Here is a 26,826-nt window from a genome sequence, read left to right as displayed (position 1 = left end):
CACAATGTATGACAAACAATGCAGCATAAAGCATAGGGAAAAAGACCACAGGGTTTTAAGTCACTCATGTTATTTGGGAAGCTGTGATTAGGAGGAAAGTCACTTTGAATGTCAGAGAATTCACTTCCATAATCATTGTAATTCAACCTTAACTACTGCCACAGTTTAAACAGTTAATATCTCCAAAGCAACTTTTACAAGACACTTGGAAATTTATGTTTACTCACTGCCCTGAGGAATGGCAATTATGCTAAGATCATTGAGGTCATGTTGAGTTGGCAAGGACTCAATGTGACTTTATAAATCAATAACACAGAATAAGAAAACATTGTTTTTGTTAACTTTTGGAGTGAGGGATTCCAGGAAGCTTTGGACATTAATATCCTAAGGATTTCTCTGCTTCATCACTACAACAGTTTTCACTTGCAAATAGAATTCCTGCTGAGCTCACTGCAAAGTTTCAGCAGTGAATTGAGGGAAGCACTGAGCAAATTCAACCACTTGGTTTACATTAATCTCAATGATGGTGCCATTTCTTGCTCTAAATAGCAGAACTCTTGTAATATAAAGTTGATCTGGCTGTGTTGCCTTAATCCACAGGCTGCAACTCACTCCTACTTTACTGTCTTTGTTAACATTTGATGTCTCCAGGATTTCTGTGAAATTTTGATTGAAAGAATCCCAGTTCTGACTACATCAAGTAAGAGATTTTTGCTGTGCATTGACAAGCAAACGTTAAACCTTCCTAGGAATAATGTTCTTTGCATGGGAAGTGGAATGAAAACTGGTTTTGAGGAAAGTCATAAGTGGAGTTTTAAAAATCCTAAATAGTGCTATTTGTGCCTTAAACCTTGAAGTCTGAAAATATTCAAGAAAAAAACCGTAAGAATTAACTATCCTCCAAACTTCACTTTACAACTTTGCCTCACTATCTCACCTCCTCTCACCTCCCCACAGACAGAAAAGGAACCAATAGCTTCATGGAGTATATGGGTTTTGAGTCTGCACCTATAATTAATAATCTCTTTCCTAATCAGACGTGTAAAAAGAAGTAATCAACATACCATCAGCCAACTGTGAAGAGAATATGATTCATTTATCCAGCACTTAGTGAATAAGTTCTTTTGCAAGTTTTAAAATTTGGTTCCCAAGAATGTTTCCTAAACATCAACTTTGCTTTATTCACTATTTACAACCTGGGTCAAAAAAATCAGCCCATGCTTAAAAAAAAGAGACGTGCATTTATACAGCACCTTTAAGTGGCCTCAAAGTGCTTCCATTTTAGAAGTACTTTTCACATACAGTCACTGCTGCAGTGTAGGAATCACAACTATCAATTTGAGCTTGGCCATCTATCACAAAATAACACTGTGATAATGAACAGATAAACGTCTTGATAGAAAGTCTATAAAATTATGAGATGCATAGATAGGATTGACAATCAGAATCTTTTTCCCAGAGTTGAAATGTCCAATACTCGGGGGCATGCATTTAAGGTGAGAGGGGGCAAGTTGAAAGGAGATGCTAGAAGCAAATCTTTGACAGATAGAGTGGTAGACGTTTGGAACATGCTGCCAGGGGTGTTGGAGGTGGAGGCAGATACCGTAGGGGTATTCAAGGAACATGCAAGGAATGAAGGGATTAGTTTAATTTGGCGTCATGTTCAGCACATCGTGGACTGAAGGGGCCCGCTTCTGTGATGTAAAGTTCTCCATTCTATGTTGTATGAACAGCTTTTTGATGATATTGGTTAATGAGATAAATATCGGCCTGTACATCAGCATTAACTCAGCCGTTCTTTGAACTGTAGAACTTCGGTTATGGACACAATTTGAAAAGTTGGGACTGTTTTCCTCAGAGAAAGTTGAGAGGGGATTTGATAAAGGTACTGAAAATCATGAGAGGTCTGGACAGTGTAGTTTTTAAAAAAACTGTTCCCTTTGGTGAATGAATCAAGCACCTGAGGGCACAGATATATTGTAATTGTCAAAAGAAGCAATGGTGGCATGCAGGAAAATCTTTTTCACAATGTGCTTAGTTTCTGAAATGCACCAGTGCTGGAAGGTTTGTTTTTTAAAATATATATATATTTGTTTTCAATTGAGGCTTTCTAGAGAAAATCATTATCCAAAAAGAAAATGTGCAGGGGTATAGGGTGAGTGGCATGAGGTAAAATGTTCCTTCAGAGGGCTAGCAGAGATGGAGTGAAAGGCCTCTTTTCATTTTCTAAGAAAGGGAAATTTTTTGCATTCTATGGCACTACTTGTATTTCAAAAAAGAGCTGACATGTTCTCCCTGCTTTCCTAGCCAATATTGACCCCTCACTCAACATCACAATAAACAAATGTTCACATTGCTTTTTGCACGAGTTTTCCTCGCTGCAAATTAGCTGCCAGATTTCCTCCATTGTAGTGGTGACACACACTTCATAAAGTATGCCACTAGCTATAAAAACTCTTTTGGAGATGTCTGATGGTCATTAACATCATTGCATAAACACAAATCCCTTTTACAGAAGTACTGTGCTTTATATAACAAGACTACTGTACTCAAAGAACACCCTGAACAGTCAGAGAGCTCTGCTGCTACACCTAGGCTAACCAACACTGTACCCAACTTCCCCATTCCCCCCAAATCCCACTTTCCCTCCCCCGCCCACCCCCACCACAACCTTCACCAGCCAATCCTACATGTTTTGCATTTTCTCTATTTCTCACCATCTTTTGTTTCTAACTGTCAATCCATTTCTCAGCTCAATTCATCTCAAATTAACTTCACAAATCTTAACCGCTTTTAACATTTTCTAGTAGCCAACTTGTTCTTAAAATCCAAATCCATTATATTTCTCCATAGCTCAGCCAATAGTTACCTCCTCAAAGAATTCCTGAAGATTAGTGAACCATGACCTATTGCTTTTAAATTCACACTGATTGCTCCCTCGAGTTTTTTGCTCTGTAGTTGAGCAGTGAAAGCAATCCAGTTAGCATCTCTAAACATTTACACTTAATATGTCAGACTAGCTAGCCAGTAACTTTTAGATTTATTACTCTTCAGTATTAACTTTGCTCATTTTTAAGACAGTGGTCTCCAGAAATCGAAGGCTGTTGTTTCAAGCCTTACCCCAGATATCAGTACATAATCTTGTTTCATCCTGCACTGCAGTACTGAGGGAGTGCTGCATTGTCAGAGGTGCTGTCTTTTGGATGAATTATTAAAACTGAAATTCTGTCTGTCTGCTCACATGGTTGCAACATATTCCATGTGGAAGAGGAGGGGAGTTCCCAAGGTATTGTGGCCAGTATGTCTTTCTCAAAACAGTTTGACTGACTGAAAGAGTTAACAATTGAACTCTACAGTTGGCTGCTACAATTGAACAATATCAGGATGGAATGCCAATGCTTGGAGATATTTTGCAGACACAGGATCAAGTGAGGTCATAAACTAATTAGAGATGAGGATGAATGTTTTGAAAACAATGCATTGAGGTCTTGTTCAATGGCACCAGGAGTGAACTAATAACTCACTTCATGAGAGTCTTCAGATGTGTATCTAATCATAGAGACATAGAGTCATAGCGAGATCCAACAAGGAAACGGATCCTTTGGTCCAACTAGTCCATGCCGACCGGATATCCCAACTTAATCTAGTCCCATTTGCCAGCACTTAGCCCATATCCCTCTAAAGTCTTCCTGTTCAAATACCCATCCAGATGCCATTTAAATGTTGCAATTGTTCCAGCCTCCAACACTTCCTCTGGCAGCTCATACCATACATACATGTACCACCCTTTTATATCTTTCCCCTCTCACTCTAAACCTGTACCCACTAGTTCTGGACTCCCCTACCCCAGGGAAAAAACTTTGTCTATTTACCCTATCCATGCTCCTCATGATTCTATAAACCTCTAGAAGGTCACCCCTCAGCCTTTGATGCTCCAGGGAAAACAGCCCCAGCCTATTCAGCCTCTCCCTGTAGCTCAAATCCTCCAACTCTGGCAACATTTTTGTAAATCTTTTCTGAACCCTTTCAAGTTTCACAACATCTTTCCAATAGGAAGGAGACCAGAATTGCATGCAATATTCCAAAAGTGGCCTAACCAACATCGTGTACAGCCGCAACATGACCTCCCAACTCCTATACGCAATACTCTGACCAACAAAGGAAAGCATACCAAATGCCTTCTTCACTATCCAATCTCCCTGCAATTCTACATTCAAGGAGTTATGAATCTGCACTCCAAGGTCTCTTTGTTAAGCAACACTCCCTCGGACCTTACCATTAAGTGTATAAGTCTGCTAAAATTTGCTTTCCCAAACTGCAGCATTGTATTTATCAAAATTAAACGCCATCTGCCACTCCTCAGCCCATCTGATCAAGATCCCGTTGTAATCTGAGATAACCTTCTTCATTGTCCATTGCACTTCCAATTTTGGTATTATCTGCAAACTTACTAAGTATATCTATGTTCATATCCAAATCATTTATATAAATGACGAAAAGCAGTGGACCCAGCACTGAGCCTTGTGGCACACCACTGGTCACAGGCTTCCAATCTAAAATATCAACCCTCCACATCACCCTCTGTCTTCAACTTTCATTAGTTCTGTACCCAAATGGCTAGTTCTCCCTGTATTCCATGCGGTCTAAACTTGCGAACCAGTTTCCCATGGGAAACCTTATCAAACTCAATCCAGTTTGTGAGAAATGATTTCCCATGCTCAAAGTCATGTTGACTATCCCTAATCAGTCCTTGTACATCCTGTCCCTCAGGATTGCCTCCAACAACTTGCCCACCACCGATGTCAGGCTCACTGGTCTATAGTTCCCTGGCTTGTCCTTACCACCTTTCTTAAATAATGGTACCACATTAGCCAACCTCCAGTCTTCCGGCACCTCACCTGTGACTATCAATGATACAAATATCTCAGCAAGGAGCCCAGGAATCACTTCCCTAGCTTCCCACAGAGATCTGTGTACACCTGATCAGGTCCTGGGGATTTATCCACTTTTATGCGTTTCAAAACATCCAGCACTTTGTCCTCTGTAATATGGACATTTTTCATGATGTCACCATCTATTTCCCTACATTTTATAACTTTCATGTGCTTCTCCACAGTAAATACTGATGCAAAATTCTCATTTAGTATCTCGCCAATTTCTTGCGGCTCCATACAAAATCTGCCTTGCTGACCTAGTTACCCTTTTGTCCTTGATGTATTTGTAAACTCCCTTTGGATTCTCCTTAACCCTATTTGCCAAAGCTATCTCATGTCCCCTTTTTGCCCTCCTGATTTCCCTCTTAAGTATACTCCTACTGCCTTTATACTCTTCTAAGGAATCACTCAATCTCTTCTGTCTTCACCTAACATATGCTTCCTTCTTTTTCTTAACCAAACCCTCAATTTCTTTAGTCTTCCAGCATTCCCTATACCTACCAGCCTTTCCTTTCACCCTGACAGGAATATACTTTCTCTGGATTCTTGTTATCTCATTTCTGAAGGCTTCCCATTTTCCAGTCGTCCCTTTACCTGCGAACATCTGCTCCCAATCAGCTTTTGAAGGTTCTTACCTAAAACCATCAAAATTAGCCTTCCTCCAATTTAGAACTTCAACTTTTAGATCTGGTCAATCCTTTTCCATCACTATTTGAAATCTAATAGAATTATGGTCGCTGGCCCCAAAGTGCTCCCCCACTGACACCTCAGTCACCTGTCCTGCCTTATTTCCCAAGAGTAGGTCAAGTTTGCACTTTCTCTAGTCAGTATATCTATATAATGAATCAGAAAATTTTCTTGTATACACTTAGCAAATTCCTCTCCATCTAAACCCTTAACACTATGGCAGTCCCAGTCTATGTTTGGGAAGTTAAAATCCCCTGCCATAACCACCCTATTAGTTGTACAGAGAACCAAAATATCCTTACAAATTTGTTTCTCAATTTCCCGCTGACTATTAGAGGTTGTCTATCCCAATAAGGTCATTATCCCTTTCTTATTTCTCAGTTCCACCCAAATAACTTCCCTGGATGTATTTCTGGGAATATCCTCCCTCAGCACAGCTGTAATGCTATCCCTTATCAAAAATGCCACTCCCCCTCCTCTCTTGCCTCCCTTTCTGTCCTTCCTATAGCATTTGTATCCTGAAACATTAAGCTGCCAGTCCTGTTCATCCCTGAGCCGAATCTCTGTAATTGCTAAGATATCCCAGTCCCATGTTCCTAACCATGTCCTGAATTCATCTGCCTTCCTTGTTTGGTCTCTTGCATTCAAATAAATCCAGTTTAATTTATCAGTCCTATTTTGTTATCTGCTTTGTTCCTACCTGCCCTGACTGTTTGACTCATTTCTTTTCTCAACTGTATCAGTCTCAGATTGATCTCTTTCCTCAGTATCTCCCTGGGCGCCCTGCATCCCACCCCCAAACCCAACCCCACATTACCAGTTTAAATCCTCCCAAGCAGCTCTAGCAAATTTCCCTGCTAGTATATTAGTCCCCTTCCAATTCAGGTGCAATCCATCCTTCTTGTACAGGTCACTTCTACCCCAGAAGAGATTCCAATGACCCAAAAATGTGAATCCATCTCCCATACACCAGCTCCTCAGCCACGCATTCATCTGCCCTGTTCTCCTATTCATACCCTCACTAGCTCTTAGCAACGGGAGTAATCCAGATATTACTACCCTCGAGGACCTCCTTTTTAAATTTCTGCCTAACTTTCCATATTCTCCCTTCAGAATCTCATCCTTTTCCCTTCCTATGTTGTTTGTTCCAATGTGTACAATGACCTCCTGCTGGGCCCTCTTCCCTTTCAGAACATTCTGCACCCTCTCTGTGACATCCTTGATCCTGGCAACAGGGAGGCAAACACCATTCTCATTTCTATCTGCTGGCCACAGAAATATCTGTCTGTGCCTCGGAGTAGAGAGTACCTGATCACAATCAATCGCTTGGAACCTGATGTATCCCACATTACGTTAAAGTCTGTCTTGATACCAGAAACGTGGCTGTTCATGCTACATCCCCCGAAGGTCCATCACACCCTGCATTTTCCAAAACAGCATACTTGTTTTAAATGGGGATAGTTAGTGAGGGTTAGCATCATAAATGCTGATGAGATACTATTACTGTCATTTAAACACAATCACTTTTCAGGAAGATACACTGCACATAATTTCTCGCTAACTTTCCCTTCCTTATGCCAAGTATACAGAGGCCAGTATCAGAAACTTTATCGTTAACCAAGACAAGATTAACTCTGAACACTGTGTGGGACTGCACTGAGGTACTTTCCTTGTCTATATATTTTAATGCTGCACAAAGTGCTGTTGGCTGCTAAATGTATAATATTGCTAAATGTTAACTTATTTGGATCTCTTGAAATAGAGTCATAGTGTCATCTGAACCATCTCCAGCTTAATAATATCCTTCCTGTAACAGGGCAACCAGAACTGGACACAGTACTCCATGTATGTGTGTGCTTTGGTTTTAAATGTGCAATAAACTTTTGTTATGGTTTCAATGCCTACATTTTACACAGATTTGTATAATCTAGCAAACCCTTTGTGACATTGCCCACCAATACTCTCAGGTTTGAAACAAATGTTTAGCTCCTCAACTGGCCTACTGCATTAATATACTAATTTTCTTTTGCTTGTTCATGGTATGTGGTTGTCACTCATTCCATATTGCCCACTCCTAATTGTCCCAGAGAAGGTGGTAGTGAGCTGCCTACTTGAACTGCTACAGTCTATGTGATATAAGGGAACACCCACAGTGCTGTTCGGGTAGGAATTCCAGGATTGTGACCCAGCAACAGTGATACAGCTCCAACTCAGGATGATTTTTGATTTGGAAAAGAACATATAGATGGTGTTCCTGCATCTGTTACTCTTGCAGGTAGTAGACGTCATGAGTTATGAAGGTGCTGTTGTGGAGACTTTGTGAATGTATCTTATATCACTGAAGTGTATCTTGCAGAAGATACATGCTGCTGTCAGTGTGCATCAATGGTGAAGGAAGTGCATGTTGAAGCTGGTGAATTTAAATATGCAAATTCAGATCATTTTAACTGCTTGTAAATGGCTGAATTCATTCATTGCATCTGTATTACCTCATGTCCTTCTTTCTGAGGGTTGAGTCACAGGCTTCCTTTGGATTGTTCAGTGGTTAGTCTTTGCCTTCTGAAGGGTGGCTAATTGAAGAAACTCCCCCAGTCTTACTGCCTACCATCGGGTGCTTTGGAAGAGCTTACAGGCTGACAATCAGTCTGTTTGGCCACATTATCAATGCACCTCCCATGGCCAACAACACCTGGCGTGAGATTTGAACACAGGGCTTCTGGCCCAGACTTAAGGGTTTGACTGCTGTGCCACACGCCCTCCTGTCAAATTCATTCACAACACAATTATTATCAATGTTCCCTCAAATTCCTTTTTGTGGGTGCATGATCTGTCCACTTCAATGTCTGAAGCCTTTAAGTTGCTTTGCATGGCCATGCACTGCCCTTTCTAAGAAAGGACACTGGTGAGCAATTATCATGAATGTCATTGAGATCCATGCACCTCAGATGGAACACAATTCTTACAACTACTTGTAAATTTCAGTTTGTAGGTCAATGATTTGCTTTTTGTTTCTTAAAAACATTTTGAAATCTGTAACAGTGTGTCATTTTGAAATGTGACACTAAGTGTCTAACATTGCAATGCTGTGCATTTTTGGATCATTAGAGCTCAAGTGGAAGAAGCTGTGCTACTCTGGTCCCAGTATGAATTGTATCATAAGGATTTGAAAAAAGGCAGATGTAGTGCAGCAACATTTAAAAGGCATGTGGGGCAGTGATGCCAGTGTGTGCACATACCTGGTTTAGGTTTTCTCATATGTGCAGGCAAGACTGGTTCATCTGTTATTGCATAAGTGCAATCTGAGCCCACTAATCAATGCATTCACACTCAAAAATTATGCAGTAGTGATCAAATGGACATTTACTGACTGACTTTCATTCCTAAGAATGACATCTGGCCACATCACAATGGACAAGCCAGTTCAAGAACAAATATTTAGGGACAATTCTGAAGATTACCAGAATCTGGGGGTGGAAGTGTTGGGCCTGTCCATTCTTGTTTCCGGACTGTCAGAGGGAGATCTTCAAATAGATGCTGCACTGGTTTATTTTCTGGATGGATCTAAGTGTCTGTTTGAGCTTCCCTAGCTATAATCTGGACCAGTTTGATGATGGGTGTGCCAAACACAACAGGAACCGAGACACAACAAAACAATTCAGATACAATTAGATCAGAGGAATACTGCTCAGTTTCTTTACACAAACCCATGCTCCCCTGGCATCTGTAGAACTCATTCTGTTGGTCACATTTAGAGGACAGATGAACTTCCTTTTAGGGTTCCATTTCTTCAGCTCATTAAGTACATCAGAAATTAGATACAGAACAAATTTTAAAAATTGCCAAGTCTCTCAAATATCCATTCACTTTCCTGGGCCCTTATAATCAAGGCTAGTAGCTGTCGTCTCCATGGAAATGGATGGATTTGTAAAGTAAACTCCATCTTCCCAAGAAAAAGAGCTGAAATAGTGGAAAATCCCACTTAGAGAAAAGGTAGGGATGTTTTCTCATTCAAACATGGCAAATTTTGTTCATATTCAATAACTTTTAGCAGAAGGGAAAAGTGGTGTTCCTACATCCAGAAATTTGGAGGCAATCGTTTGTACTCACGCTGCTGAAGTAGACATGAGGCCTTTACCCTCTGTGTGAGAAATGTCTTGCTTGGCCACTGAGAAACCTAGAGGGCCCAATATGAAAATAACTTTCATCCTCAAACAAATGTCTTCTATTTAAGCACTCATTTCATTTCCTCTCTGTTTGCCATTTAAGTTGTTTTGGATGTGGTTTTTTTTTTGTCCTTCAATGTATCATTCCATCCTTTGCCACCAGCAGTTTGATCTGCCCGATGTAATAATCGATATTCCTATCGGTAGGGGGGTTGCTTCTGCACTGGGTGTGCTTGCTGAAGCTTAAATGGCCTTGGAGTCCAGATGGGTAACTGTCCCAGCATGCGCAGGCCTGAGCGCAAGCCCTGGGGTGTGAATGGAGTGTTGGGGCGTGAAACCACAGGCTGACGTTCCCGTGAGCTGAGAGGAGGCAGGTTCTTGCTCTGAGGAGGAGGTGAAGGCATGGAGAATGGGCTTGCAGCTTGGGACGTTACCTCAATGGCAGGCACAAAACCAGAGCGCTGGTACAGCCTGTGGGCAGTAGGTCCATTTTGTGGACGAGGGGGGACATTATGTGAAGCCGCGCGATACTCCAGCCGCTGATGCGCCACATGTTGCTGATTCTTCTTCCTGTCCTTTTTTATTAGGTCCTGAAGCTTCTCCACTTGCGTCTTTCTCATGTGGCAAACTTTTCTTGTCCTGTGGAACCTCTCCAGAAAGCTTTCCAATGACACTTTACCGGCCAAGAATGTGTCAGTGATTTCCTATAAAGGAAAATAACAGTATTATGTACTTTGATTCTGAAGCAGAGAATATGATAAGACAGGATGCAGAAATGCGCTGCTCGAGGAAGTGAATCAGAGCAGGTTTGGTGTCCTTCAGTTCTGAGCCAATTGAGACATCCAGGAGGCACAGAGCAAGAGAGATCAACACATAATATTGTATTGTTTTTGACACAATGGGTGGAACTGGATAGAATACAACAGGTGTCTCAGCCAACCTCATGCGTTAAATTAAAAGCTTGGTGACATTGATAAACTCATTATGTGAACCAACTGCAGGTTAAAATGTTGAGTTACAGTGGAAGTACTTATTCTGCTTTTACTGTGGTTTATGATGCTGTGTTTACAGCAGTGAAGTTGTTTCCTGTATAGTGTCCCTTTCATGTAGCGAAGATGTAATAAACTAGACAGCAAGTGCAAATGCAACTGGGGAGATCTAACAGAAGTAAGCTGGGAGCTTCAGTTGTCTATTCCCACAATTCCAAACATTCTTTTCACTGAACTAGGAAATAGGATATACTTAGGATATAGGATACAACAATCTTTCAGTTCTGCTATCGTCCCTGTAAATCTTTTATTGCATGTTCTGCAGTTCTTTTATATCTACATGGGTGGTAGAACTGGAGAGAAACAATGACTTCAAACTGAAATTGGATGGGCATTTGAGAAAAATACTTGTCGTGCAACAAGATAGAGCAAGGGAATGGGATGGACTGATTTGTTCTATGGAGAGTGGGCATAGATTTAATGAGCCAAATGGCCTCCGTTTGTACAGTTATGCACTATATTCTTTTCTATATATCTTATTTCCAGAGTTCAGTGCAATCCAGTTCAAAACTCTGGGAACAGAGACCCTGAAGCTTACAGCTCGTTGCTTTTAATTCTCCTCAATTACATTTATATTTACAACATAGCTATATCCTGTTATAAGAAGGTGACATTACATAGAAACGGAAAATACTGCAAGAGCAGGCCATTTACCCTTCAAGCCTGCACCCCCATTCAATGTGCTCATGGCTGATCTTGCAATCTCAGTATCCATTCCCACTTTCTCTCCATACCCCTTGATCCCTTTCGCCACAAGGGCCACGTCCAGCTCCCTCTTGAATTTATCTAATAGATTGGCCCCAACATCTTCTTGTGGGAGAGAATTCCACAAGTTCACACAACTCTGAGTGAAAAGATTCTACCTCATCTCAGTACTGAATGGTTTATCCCTTAATCTTAGACTGTAACCCTTAATTCTGGACCTCCCCAACATCAGGAACTTTCTTCCTGCATCAAGCCAGTCCAGTCCCATCAGGATTTTCTATGTTTCTATGAGATCCTCTTCCTTCTTCTAAGTTCCAATGAGTACAAGACCAGTTTTTCCTTATATGTCAGTCTTGTCATCCTAGGAATCAGTCTGGTGAACCTTCGCTGGACTCCCTCAATAGCAAGAGTGTCCTTCCTCAGACTAGGAGACCAAAACTGCACACAATACTCAAGGTGCAGCGTCACCAAGGACCTGTATAACCGCAGCAAGACATCCTTACTCCGATACTCAAATTCTCTTGCTATGAAGGCCAGCATGCCATTAGTTTTCCTCATTACCTGCTGCCAACCTTCAGTGACTGTTCCACCAAAACACCCAGGTCTTGTTGCACTTTACATTTTCCTAAATTGCAACCATTCAGATCATGATCTGCCTCTCTTTTTTTGTAACCAAAGTGGATAACTTCACATTTATCCACATTATATTTGCATTTGCCAAATATTTGTCCACTCAGTCAGTCTGTCCAAGTCACCCTGCAGCTCTTAGCATCCTTCTCACAGCACACATGCCACCCAGCTTAGTACCATCTGCAAATTTGGAATATTGCAGGGAAATATTACACAGGGAACAACTTCACCAACTTCATATTCATGAACAACTTGCAAGACTTTCAGAGATACATAAATATTGATAGGTGAAAGAAATGGTTACAGAAACTACTCATGAAGAAACTCTTGACTATGAAATATTTGGAAAACCATTTTTGTGGCAATTCACAGATTATTTTTCACAGCATATCTTCTCTTCCTTGCCTGACTTATGTGCTTGGGTTTTCCATGGAGGAGGTAGTCTTCTGGAACCTAAGTAATAACAGCAAGTATTCAAAGATTATTAAGTAGGATTGGATATAATTGGACAGTAAGACCAGGTGGAAATTAGCCTGATTCATTTTGCTCCTCAGGTCAAAGCATTTGCAACTGAAGTGAGTTACATTGACATACACCAAAGACTGAGCCATAAATGGGCAAGAAACAAACTCACAACCAGACACCAAATTCTATGTCGGCTAAATTCCAGCAATGTGATGTGTAACCTGCGGTAATCTGGCACCCAATTTGACAACAATCAAATACAAGTCCAAAATGCAAAAACCTATCACACATGAATAGTTTTCACTAAAGTCACATGCCATTAAGTCAAGTAACAACTGGAGCCCGACTCTTTCAGCAACATGATACCTAAGTCCAAAGTTTTGTCTTTGAGGTCAAGTTTGGCATTTTGTCAATTTGTAGCTACCAGCTGTGATGTTGATGTGGCACCATATTCCTGCTTCCAGTCTATTTTCATGGCGGTGTCTTCTGCAGGCATGGCAGTGTTGAGGAGGGGAGAGAGGTGAGGGAACAGGCCCTTCAGCCCAAACTGGTCCATACTGACTATGGTGCCCACTCAGCTAGTTCCAATTGCCCACATTTGGTCTATATCCCTCTACACCCTGTCCATCCATGTACCTATTCAAATGTTTTTTATAAATGTTGCTATTGTAGCTGCCTCAACCACTTTCTCTGGCAGCCCATTCTATGAATGGACCATTTACTGTGTGAACAAGCTGTCCCTCAAGTCCTTCTTAAATCTTTCCCTTCTCACCTTAAACCTATGCTCTCTAGTTTTCAATTCCTCACCCCTGGGAAAAAGACATTCATCCTATGAATATCCTTCATGATTTTATACACCTCAATAAGGTCACTCCTATTCTCCTACATTCCAAGGAATAAGATTATATCCTCGCCAGCTTCTCCCTATAACTCAGGACCACTGGTCTTGGCAACATTCTCATAAATCTTCTTTGCACTCGTCAGTTTAACTATGCCTTTCATATAACAGGGTGACTAAAATTGTACATAATACACTAAGTATGGCCTCACCAACGACTTATACATTTGCAACATAACGTCCCGCCTCTTATACTCAATGCCTCGACCAAAGAAGGCCAGCATGCTAAATGCCTTCTTCACCAACCTGGCTAGCTGTGATGCTGCTTTCACAGTACTATATACTTGTAATCCTATGTCCCTCTGTTCATAACACTCAACAGGACCTTACCATTTGCTGTATAAGTCCTACCTTGGTTTGACTTTCCAAAGTGCAACACCTTACATTATGTGTTGAATTCCATTTGCCAATCCTCAGCCCACTCCCATCTGATCAAGATCCCTCTGTAATTTTTGATAACCTTCCTGACTATCAACGATACCTCCTAATTTTGTATCATCTGCAAATTTATTAATCATGACTTGTACATTTACATCCGGATCATTCATGGAAATAACAAATAACAAAGTTTCTAGCATTGGCCCTTATAGCACACCACCAGTCACAGGCCGAGAAGCAATCTTCAACAATCTCCTTCTGCTTCCTACCGTCGAGCCAATTTTGAATCCAATTCGCTACCCGTCCCTTGATCCCATGAGACCTAACCTTCAAGACTAGCCTGCCATGTGAGAACTTATCAAAGGCCTTAATAAAGTCCATATAGACAAGATCCACTCCCCCACTCACATCTAGCCTCTTGGTTACCTCTTTAAAGATTTGTCAGACCTGATTTCCCATGCACAATTCCATGCAGATTATAGCTAGTCAAACCTTGACAGTCCAAATGTTGATTGGTCCCGTCCCTCAATATCTTCTCCAACAACTTGCCTACTGATGTCAGGCTCACTGGTCTGTAGTTCCCTAGCTTGTCTTGCTATATTTCCTAAACAATGGAACAGTATTAGCCACCCTCCAGTGTTCTGGAACTGCACCAGTGGCTAAAGATGAAGCAAAACTCTCCACAAAGACATCTGCAATTTCTTCCCTCGCAACCCATAATGTCCGAAGATGGGCTTGATCAGGCCCAGGCGATTTATCCACCTTAATATGCATTAAGGCTGCAAATACCTCCTCTCTAGTAATATGTATGTGGTCCCAAACATCACCACTTGTTTCCCTTATTGTATCCATGATTTTCTCCTCTGCCAATCAGAATACACAAAAGATAGAATGTTGGGTATACCTGCAGTTTAAATTTTGATAAAGCTATATCTCTCAATTTATTACACATTATAAAACTTGATTCAGGGCTGTATGGTTTCAGGTATATTGAGACTGTGTCAATGGCTTGAAACTGTTGTTCAGCTTTTGATAATTATCTAAGTTTGCATGTATTGTCCTGATCAGCGTAGGATTTCGCTCCCACCCCTTTAAACAATGAGTAGCAGTGAAAAATTATTTTTTTTACAGCAAAGAACATATAACCAATTAGAGATGCAACTGAAATCAGGAATTTAATTTTAAACCAATTTCAAAACAACAACACAGCTAGCTCATGATTTGATATCATGGGGTGGGGCTATAGGTTGTGGTATCACTTCCTGGATAAAATATTGTGTTAGTAACAGGTTGGAAAGCAGTTTTGGACAGGGCCTTCCTGTACGTCTATGTTCTGCAGCCAGGGAATGTATGAGGTATCTAGTGCACAACACCACTCATGTGAGCAATATGTGGACCACAGCTTCCTGAGGTTGCAAAATGTGGTGCAACACTTGCCTATCTGCATCCTCTTCAAGATATTGGAAGTGTTAGTTTGTGTAGTGAGACTGTGAAATAAGACTGTTTCTTTTAAACACTTGTTTCAGTCTGCAAAGCATTGTAGATTGTTTTTGAAAAGTTCATATGATGAGCACTTACTTATTCCATTCTTCTATTCATTAAAGTCTCAAGTTTTCTCTTTGGTATATCTCCTCATTAATCTTAATTACTCAAGGACATTTTTGAAACTCCTTTAGGCACATACTAAATTTTAGTTATTTGATATTAATCTAATTATTTCCTTACTAAATCTCCATTAAGTATAAACAGTGAGACAGCTGATCACGCCATCAGTAAGGCCTCTGTTTGTTTAGGATCAGTGGGCTAGGCAAAGACCTCGAACAGAGTGGGGACAAGATCGATTCTGGAACTAGCATTGAAAGACCTTAAAATAGTACAGCCATGTCACTGTTTGACTGACTGACTTGTTCAAATAACTATAAATTATATTTATATAGCCCTTGAATGTTGAACACACATAAAGCACATTTAAGGGAAAAATGGACATCAAGCTCAATAAAAAAAGCCTCTAGGACTCTTTGATGTTTCCATCGAGTCATTTCTTGGCATTTTTATCTCTAAGAAATACAACTCCATTTTCTTTCAGTGTCAATTATTTCTGTTTTCCGGTTGTGGTTGAACAGTTATTTCGATTCACTCCAAGTTATCTCACGAAGTGGCTTAAAGTACTGGAGATTGCAAATGCTTATAGGTTTTGAGGATATTTAGCAATAGTATTGAAGACTTTTAATCCAGAATTAGCCACACCCCTATGGGCACAATACAGGCATCAACCCAACAATGTGGAAAATTACCCAGGTATATTCTGTGCACAAAAAGCAGGCCAAATCTATTCAACTGAGCATGAATGAAGGAGCTCAAGCAAAACTGGAGTCAATGGAAATTGAGGAGAAGGTGGGTGGCAGAGTGGGGGATGGTGGTGGAGGTGGGATCTCTCTGCTGATTAAAGTCACGAAGGAATAGCTGTTGTTGGAGGTCAATCATTTCTATTCTGGGACATTTTTTCAGAAGTTCTTCAGGGTGGAGTCTGAGAACCAAACATCTTCAGTGGCTTCATAAATGACCTTCTCTCCATCATAAGAAGTGGAGATATTTATTGAATGGTTACGCAATGTTCAACAATGTTAATGATTCCTCAGATACTGAAGCAGCCTGTGTCCATATGCAGCAAGATCTGATCAGCATGCAGGCTTGAGCTGACAAATGGCAAGCAACATTTGTGCTACACAAATGCCAGGCAATGACCTTTTTAGCAAGAGAGAATCTAGCTATTTCTCCCTGTTATTCAACGGGATTGCCAAATCTCTCACTATCAACATCCTGGAGAGTTACCATTGACCAGAAACTGAACTAGACACAGATATACATGGTATATGCAAGCGCAGGTCAGAAACTAGGCATTCTATGGTGAATAGCTCAGGTCCTTTATTCCTAGTACCTATTCGTTATCTTTAAGGCACAAGTCAGGAGTGTAATGGAATACATTCCATTTTTCAGGATAAATGTAGTTCCAACAATACTCAAAAAGCCTGGCACCATCCAGGAAAAAGCAGACTGCTTGATTGGTGCCCATTCCCCACTTTCAATATTCATACATTTTACCCTGTTGCACAGAACATAACGTAGATCATCCACAAGATGTGCTGCAGAAACTCAAAGTTTCTTCAATAGTACCTTCCAAACCCATGAGTTCTACCACCTAGAAGGTCAAGGGCAGCAGATACATTAGAACACCAACATCTGCAAGTTCCTTGCCAAGCCACAAAACACCATGACTTAGATCTATATCACTGACAATGCCAGAGAATATGGATTCAGTTAGAATGTCAGCATTGGAGATAGGAGAGAAGTTAGGAAATCAGTGGTTCATTGAGAATTTGGTCAAGTGACTAAGAGTTAGGTTCAGGAATGAACTAACAGCAGTCTACACACCACTCAATGTGGAAGTGAAGAGTGCACTTGATGAAATATTCATCTCTAAAGAGACTTGTGTAAAAGTACCCAAAGCTCTTGTTCATTGTAGGAGGTGACAACAACCAAACCAACCTCAAGAATGTGCTACCAAAATACCATCAACAAGTCTCCTGAACTACCAGAGGTCTGAACATTCTTGACTATTGCTACACAACCACAAAGATGCCTACCGCTCCGTTTCCATCCACACTCTGCAAAATTCAATCACAGCGCTGTGTTCATCCTCTCAGCTTACAAGCAGAAATTGAAATGTGATGACCCAATACAGAAAGTGGTACAGTGCTGGTCTGTATTCAAGATCTCAGCAGCCAACCTATTTGAGTATGCCATCACTGTTACAAACTTCATTAACAAGTGTGTAGAAGACTGCATGCCAAAGAAGTTAATCGGAATGTTTCCCCAACCGGAAACCATGAATGAACTGGAAGATCCATTCTCTGCTGAAGTCCAGGTGTATGGCGTTCAAGTCAACTAGCATTGACCTTTCCAGGAAATCCAGATACGACTTTCTTATGGCAATTTGAGACACCAAAAGGCAATACCACACCAAGCTAGACACTGAAACTAACCACATGGATACCCACCATTTGTGACAAGGCCTATACAATATAACCGGTTACATAGTGAAGCAGAACAGAATTGCGGACAAAAATACATCCCTCCCTGATGCACTCAATGTGCTAGTTTCAAATGGTGTAACATTCCCCAGCAGCCTTAGGTGCACCCTTTCCTTCTGTCATTGTTGCATACGTTAGATTGAGAGAAAACCCACAGAAAGGAACTGTACCAAACGCAGTCCCCGGCCAAGCACTTAGCCCTTGCGTGTACCAGCTGGTGGGAGTATTTGCTGATATCTTTAACTTCTCCTTAATATGATCTGAAGTCCCCACAGCTTCAAGAAGACCAGCATCATCCTGGTACCAAAGAAAACACATGCAGTGTGTCTCAATGACTACCACCCAGTGGCTCTGACCTCCATCATTATGAATTGCTTTGAGAGGTTAGACATGGCTCACATCATCTCTAGCCTCCCAGCCTGCCCCAATCCTTTGCAAATCATCTACTGTCGCAACAGCTCCACAGAAGAAGCCATCTCCCTAGCCCTACATGCATCCATGGAACATCTGGATAACAAGGATACCTATATTAGGCTCCCACAATTGACCACACTCATGACTATGTGGCCAAATTCCATCCTAACTCCATCTACAAGCTCACCGACAGCATGAACATTATAGGCCGGATCTCAAACAATGACAAGACAGAAGACATTGAAGAGATAGAGTGCTTGGTGTCATGGTGTAAAGATAATAATCTCTCCTTCAATGTCAGGAAAATGAAAGAGCTGCTCACTGACTTCAAGAAGTCATGTGAGGGCACACCCATGTCTACATCAGTGGTGCTGAGGTGGTGATGGTCAAAACCGTCAAGTTCCTAGGAGTGACAATCATCAACAATCTGTCCTGGTACACCCACATGGATGTGATGGTCAAGAAAGCACAACAACCCTTCGACTTCCTCGAGAGGCTAAGGAAATTTGGCACATCTGTAATGACACTAATCACTTTTTATAGATGCACCATAGAAAGATTCTAACCGAATGCATCATGACGTGGTATGCCAACTGCTCTGCTCAGTAAGAAACCGTAAGAAACCAGAGAGAGTTGAGAACATAGCCCAGTCCATCACATAACACAATCTTCCATCCTTTTACTCCATCTATACTTCTCAATGCCTCAGAAAGGCAGACGACATCATCAAAAGACCCTCCCATCAACCATTTCTTTCAACCTCTTCCATCGCGCAGAAGATACAAAAGCTTAAACACATATACTAACAGATTCAAGAATGGTTTCTTTCCTGCTGCTATTAGACTCCTGAATGGACCTCTCAAATTTTAAGTTTCAGGTTGAACTCAATCTTTGTGCATTTTCTCTGCAGCCGTAAAGTGATTCATTGCTTTATTCTATCACCCTAATGCACTTTGTATAGTATGATCTGCCTGTACTGCACGCAAAACAATACTTTTCACCGTACTGGGGAATATATGACAATAACAAATCAAATCAAAATAAAATCAAAGAACTAAGCTGGAGAGAGCATATGGAATGTGGAAGGGAAACTACAAGGTAAGAGAAAGAGTCGGATGGGCTAGGTCAGGGATTCTGGTTCAAGATGGAGATGAGGTTCATCCTGATAAAGAAATCCATGAATCTCTTGCTGTTGCTTGAGCACTTGCTATTTGACTCAAAGATGGAAGGACAATGCTTTAAAGAGGCAGTTCATTACAGAGAAAAGAAGCTAGCGTAATCTTTTCTCCTGGGGATCTTGTCACTGAATGACTGGTCTCACAAAAACACAGCTCATACTTTGAATAACTGGCTGTCTTTAGAAAGTGAAACCATCTACTTATCAGCACTGTATTTTGTCACTCTCAAACATTTGGGAAGCAAACATTAGTTGTTTCAAGATGAGTTAGTAATGTAGATTTGATGGTCACATGGTAGGTTAAATTGATCTGAATCACTGGTTAACTCCATAGTTGCATTTGATAAATTCCAATGTTTGGTGGAAGACAGCTTCTCCTACATTAGGTATTTTGGATATGTGTATGTTTCACATGTTACCTTGCATAACTTCACAAACATTTCTTTTTAAAACAAAATCCACTTTCCTTCTTAAAAACTCTTCATGAACTTTGTCTCCACCATTGTTCATGTAGATTATTTCAAAACTTAACGAATAGCTGCATAAAAATATTTATCCCAAACTTTCTCTACAGTCTTTTGGTGTTTTGTTTAGTTCCTGACTTACCACTGATGGAAAAACTTTCCCCTGAGTAAAACCCAGCACGATTTTCATCATTTCCATAATTTTCTTAATTGTAACAGAAAGGCCCAGTGATTGCTGATAAATAAACCCTATCACCCACAGTATGATCTCAATGGATAATCTGTTTACCATCTTCATGACTTTAAAATCCTTCCTAAAGTATAATGTCAAAAAAAAGACCATTATATTCTCACCTCACCTGGCAACATGTTCCAGGCATTTACCATCTTCGACGTAAAAACCGTTTCCTCACACATCTCCCTTAAAACCTTTCCCTGTTTACCTTAAACGTATGCTTCCTGGTATTTGACATTTCCATCCTCAGAAAAAGACTCCAAATATCCACCATATCCACACCTCTCATAATTTTATGTACTTCTATCAGGTCATCTCTCAGCCTCCTACACTCTAAGTTTGTGCAACCTCTCCTTAAAGCTAATACACTCCAATCCAGGCAATATGGCCACGATATGACCATCACCAATAAGAAACAATCTCACCACAGCCCCTTTACTTTCAATGGTGTTACTGAATGCCTGACTATCAACATTCTTGGGGTTGACATTGACCAGCAAATCAATTGGACTCACCACATAAACACAGTGGCTACAAGAGCAGGTCAGAGACTAGGAATACTTTAGCATATAATTCATCTCCTGATTCCCCAAAAACTGTCCATCATCTACAAGGCACAAGTCAAGAGTGTGATGGAATACTCCCCACTTGCCTGGATGGGTGCAGGTCCAACAACATTCCAGGACAAAGCAGTCTGCTTGATTGGCACCACATCCACAAACATCCACTCCCTCCACTACAAACACTCAGTAGCAGCACTATGTTCTATCAACAAGACACACTGCAGAAATTCACCTAAGATCCTCAAAAAGCACCACCACTTCCATCTAGAAGGGCAAGGGTAGCAGATAGATGGGAACAGCACCACCTGCAAGTTTGCCTCCAAGCCACTCACCATCCTGATTCGGAAATACATTGCTGTTCCTTCACTACCACTAGTTCAGAATCCTGGCATTCCCTCCCTAATAGCATTATGGGTCAACCAGACTGCTGAGATTTAGGAAAGCAGCTCACCAGCAAGGACAACTAGGTTAAGGTAATAAACACTGGCCTGCCAGCAGCACTCACATACCATGAATGATTTTTTAAAAAATTCCTGGTAAACACCTTTTGCAGCCTCTCCAAAGACTCCACATCCTTCCTGTAGTGTAGCAACCAGAACTGTACACAATATTCCAAATCTGGTCTAACTAAAGTTTTATACAGCTGCAACATGTTTTGCCAACTTTTATACTCAGTGCCCTGATTAATGAAGACACGCATGTCGAATGCCTTCTTTACCATCTTATCCACTTGTGTGGTTACTGTCAGGGAGCTATGGACTTGTACACCAAGTTCTCTCTGTATATCAATGCTCCTAAGGGTCCTGCCAGTTACTGCACACTTACCTCTTGCATTTGACCTCCCAAAATGCATCACTTCACACTTTCTCTGTCCAACCTGCCAATTAATCTATATCCTGCTGTATCCTTTGACAACCTTTCTTATGATCTCAGACAGAACAGACAGACTGCCAGATTATCAGAAAATTAATTAACTTGCATGGATACAATGTCTCTCAAATCTTCACAACACCCCAGAATGGTTTATAACCAATGTGATGTAAGCAAGCAATAGCCAATTTGTATACAGTCAGATTCCACAAGCAATAATGAGAGGGATGATCAGTTAATCACTTCTCAATGGTTTTTGTTGGAAAATAAATACTGGACAGAAGGCTCAGCTGCTCTGCTAAATGATTAAATCCTGCAGTGAACCCACAACCTTCTGACATTGAGTTAAGTCTGATAAAGCTGCTATACATGGATGATTGTTAAATCAGGGCTCTGTTCAGTAGCTGTTAAATGTTCTAAACTATGGGTGGAAAGCAGAGTATTCCCCTGACATCTCTTGTCAACAATTCTACCTCAAGCAGCATCAACAAGAAATAAATTAACTGGACGTTTGTTTGGGTATCATTGTGTAAGAAGTGGTTGCCTTGTTCACTGGCATCATGACTGCATGAAGAGAGCATCATGTGTTATAAGGCATGATGGAAGATTTTCACCGGTATCTGTTGTGCGAGGGCAGGATCAATATTACGTCCTCACCCCTCCTGCTTTCCCACAGCTACTCAGCTCATTTAATTATTCCAAGGGATTCGGATGTCTTTCCTTTTGTACTGTTCAGTACATGAATATTCAACATGGTCTCTCACCCAGAGCAGGTGAGACTCGACAACTCCTCCTCAAACCAGCTGTCGTGAATCATCCTGGGATTTCTATATCACTTGTCATCAAATTGACAATATCCAGCTTTGTACAGATCATTATAGAAGAGGTTACCTGTTTTATTAAAATCTTAATGCATATGGATCAACAAAAGACTAGCTTTCCACATTTGGCAAACACATTCAGTACAATTTTTTTGTGTTCAGTTTCATCAAAGTCTCAAAAAGGGAGTCAGAGTCACCAGGACAGAGTGGAGGAGGTTCACAGAGAAAACAGACCTTGTTTGTGAAAGTAAAGCTCACTACAGCTGCTTACTGACATCAGGAAATCTGGAATGGGAGGTGGATATGACTAGACTCCCAATATGGGGCCCGAGCCTTGGAGGTACAGAAAGCTCATGTAGCTTGTTTAATAACAGAACCACAAAAGGGCATGAGTTGGAGTGACAACAAAGCAATCCACAATATGTTCTTTCAAATACAGGAACTGAACTAAAAATAAGAAATATGGAGTATAATGTAGTCATAGGTAGACCAAAACCTGCTAATTATTCATCACATACTCCAACAAATTAAAACAGAGAAATGACCCATGAATTACATTACTTCTAAATACGAACTAAGTGTAATATCAAAATATATATCACAATATATTACAAAATATAATATCAGCACCATCATTTCAGAGCACAGGATTAGTTTCCATGTAATTACTAGTAGCACCAGCTCAAACTCACCAGCACTCTCTCAATAACTCCACTGTTACTGAAGTATTACTCTGCAACCCAACAGCTGAAACTTCCTCTAATTAACTAAGGAAGGGTTCAAATGTTACCCTTGACAATCCCAGGAAGGGAGAAAGCCCCATGAAGCAATTATTAAACTAAAGTTCAATAAGCATTACATGCTTTCAATTAAGTTGAAAATCACACACCAGGTTATAATCCAACAGGTTTAATTGGAAGCACACTAGCTTTCGGAGTGTCGCTCCTTCATCAGGTGGTAGGTGCCCGGAGGTATGGTACATTGGGGAAACCGAGCAAAGGCTACAACAACGGATGAATGGGCACTGCACAACAATTAACAGACAGGAGTGTTCCCTCCCAGTTGGGGAACACTTCAGTGGTCCAGGACATTCGACCTCGGACCTTCGGGTGACCATCCTCCAAGGCGGACTTTGGGACAGGCAGCAGCGAAAAGTGGCTGAGCAGAGGCTGATAGCTAAGTTCGGTATCCATAGGGAGGGCCTCAACCAGGACCTTGGGTTCATGTCACATTACAGGTGACCACCATTGCACTATACACACACACAGATACTCCTACACACACACACTCTCACACACACACAAGCACTCCTATACACACATACACATGGACACACATATACACAGACGTGCACACAGACACCCAGACACACCCTTCAGACACACACACTCCCACACTCACACATTCATCCCCTCACAGACTTAAGACACTCTGCACTCACTACACACACACATACACTTTCTCACACTCACAACCCCCAACCCAGACAGACACACACACACAGACAGCCAAAGACCCACATGCACACATATATTTTGTGGGGTGAATTTGCACTTGCAGGGTGACATTGTACTTTGCTCAAAAACTGCATGAATCCATGTAAAACTCCGTTATCTCACTTTTTAGATTAGAATCAATCTAAACATAGACAGAGAACACAGGGGGCCAACACCTTCAACATATTGTCTAGCTATCACCATTGTTAACAGCTAACCTGAGAATGCAATTTTAAAAAAAAGGTTTTGTGAATTACACATGAAAGAAGTGAAACTATCACTGTATTCTAACAGATGAAAGGCTTAACAGACAATCAGTTTTTCAATGTATAATTTCAGTTACATCACACTGTAAATTTTTGCTATAAATTCTGTGTGTTAAGATTGAGCCCTCCACAATTACCTGATGAAGAAGCGTCGCTCCGAAAGCTAGTGCTTCCAATTAAACCTGTTGGACTATAACCTGGTGTAGTGTGATTTTTAACCTTGTACCCCCCAGTCCGACACTGACTTCTCCGAATCATGACCGTTGGACTATAACCTGGTGTAATGTGATTTTTAATCTTGTACCCCCCAGTCCGACACCTACTTCTCCGAATCAATTAAAGTTGAGCTGTGCTGGTTTACCTTTAAAGAAACTTGCATTTCTAATGCTGACAGCTTGTCGTCGAACACAGGACATAGAACATAGGACATTCCAGCGCAGTACAGGTCCTTCGGGCCTTGATGTTGCGCCGATCTGTGAAAGCAATCTGAAGCCCATTCATTCTCGTCCATATGCCTATCCAATGGCCATTTAAATGCCCTTAAAGTTGGTGAGTCTACTACTGTTGCAGGCAGTGTTTTCCACCATCCCCCCTCCACTACCCTCTGAGTAAAGAAACTACATCTGACATCTGTCCTGTATCTATCACCCCTCAATTTAAAGCTATGCCCCCTAACGGTAGCTATCGCCATTCAAGGAGAAAGGCTCTCACTGTCCAACCTATCTAACTCTCTGATAATCTTATATGTCTCAATTAAGTCACCTTCAACCTTCTTCTCTCTAACAAAAACAGCCTCAAGTCCCTCAGCCTTTCCTCGTAAGACCTTCTCTCCATAACAGGCAACATCCCAGTAAATCGCCTCTGAACCCCTTTCCAAAGCTTCCAAATCTTTTCTATAATGTAGTGACTGGAACTGTATGCAATACTCCAAATGTGGCCAATCTAGAGGGTTTTGTACAGCTGCAGCATGACCTCATGGTTCTGAAACTCAATCCCTCTGCTAATAAAAGTTAACACACCATATGCCTTCTTAACAACCCTATCAATCTGGGTGGTAACTTTCAAGGATCTATATACATGGAAACCGAGATTTCTTTGCTCATCCACACCACCAAGGATCTTACCGTTAGCCCAGTAGTCTGCACTCCTGTTACTCCTTCCAAAATGAATTACCTCACGTTTCCACATTAAACTCCATTTGCCACCTCTCAGCCCAGCTCTGCAGCTTATCTATGCCCCTCTGTAACCTACAACATCCTTTGTCACTATCCACAACTCTACTGACCTTGGTGTCATCCACAAATTTACTAACCCATCCTTCTATGCTCTTATCCGGGTCATTTATATAAATGACAAGCAACAGTGGACCCAAAACAGATCCTTGCGGAACCCCATTAGTAACTGAACTCCAGGATGAATATTGCCCATCAACCACCACCCTCTGTCTTCTTTCAGCTGGCCAATTTCTGATCCAAACCACTAAATCATCCTCAATTCCATGCCTCCGTATTTTGTGCAATAGCATACTGTGGGGAAGACTGAAATCCATATACACTACATCAAATGCTTTACCCTCATCTACCTGTTTGGTCACCTTCTCAAAGAACTCAATAAGGTTTGTAAGGCACGACCTACCCTTCACAAAACCATGTTGACTATTGCTACTCAACTCATTCCTTTCTAGATGATTTTAAATCCTATCGCTTATAATCCTTTCCAACATTTTACCCACAACTGAGGTAAGGCTCACTGGTCTATAATTACCAGGGTTGTCTCTACCCCCCTTCTTGAACAAGGGGACAACAGTTGCTATCCTCCAGTCTTTTGGCACTATTCCTGTAGACAATGATGACATAAAGATCAAAGCCAAAGGCTCAGCAATCTCCTCCCTGTCTTCCCAGAGAATCATAGGATAAATCCCATCAGGCCGAGGGGATTTATCTATTTTCACACTTTCCAGAATTGCTAACATCTCCTCCTTATGCACCTCAATCCTGTCTAGTCTAGTAGCCTGTATCTCAGTATTCTCCTTGACAACATTGTCTTTTTCTAGTGTGAATACTTATGAAAAATATTCATTTAGTGCTTCCCTATCTCACTGACTCCACGCACAACGTCCCCCGACTATGTTTTATTGGCCCTAATCTTACTCTAGTCATTCTTTTATTCTTGATATAGAAAGCTTTAGGGTTTTCCTTGATCCTATCTGTCAATGACTTCTCATGTCCCCTTTTGGCTCTTCTTAGCTCTCTCTTTAGGTAGTATTTATAAACATGCAAAGATTTGAATAAGGAGTAGGTGTAAGCCCTTCATTCCCTCAGACCTGCTCTGCCTGTCAATGAGAACATGGCTTTTTGGATTGTGCCTTTACTGCACTCTCCTAATGATCCCTTTATACACCACAACAATAAACTCATTTGAAGTAGATATTAAAAGAACAAAATATGCAGGTAGTGTGGTACTTGAGTAGTAATTTTACTGCACAATGTACATCAGTATCACTGCTTTTCAGGTTTGCAT

General features: G+C 41.1%; 1 protein-coding gene across 3 annotated transcripts in view; it reads right to left on the bottom strand.

Moving 5' to 3' along the window:
• LOC122564113 (vacuolar protein sorting-associated protein 37D) overlaps positions 1-26,826 on the bottom strand; it is a 73,293-nt gene that overhangs the window by 5,386 nt on the left and 41,081 nt on the right. For 2 of the 3 annotated variants that reach the window (XR_015752386.1, XR_015752387.1), the window contains one exon: positions 8,111-10,488. Coding sequence is in view for 1 of the 3 variants with exons in the window: in XM_043718697.2 (XP_043574632.1) it covers positions 9,982-10,488 (507 nt within the window). In the remaining 2 variants the exon portion in view is untranslated. Of the gene's footprint in view, positions 1-6,400; positions 10,489-26,826 lie in introns of those variants that run through there. The other variant, XM_043718697.2, reaches the window with a different exon arrangement.

This window comes from Chiloscyllium plagiosum, unplaced genomic scaffold, assembly GCF_037043375.1.
Source record: "Chiloscyllium plagiosum isolate Xiang-an unplaced genomic scaffold, Cpla_swu_hap1 HiC_scaffold_31, whole genome shotgun sequence".
NCBI classification, from domain to species: domain Eukaryota; kingdom Metazoa; phylum Chordata; class Chondrichthyes; order Orectolobiformes; family Hemiscylliidae; genus Chiloscyllium; species Chiloscyllium plagiosum.
The sequence above is the reverse complement of the archived record's forward strand: the minus strand, read 5'-3'. Positions and strand labels throughout refer to the sequence as shown.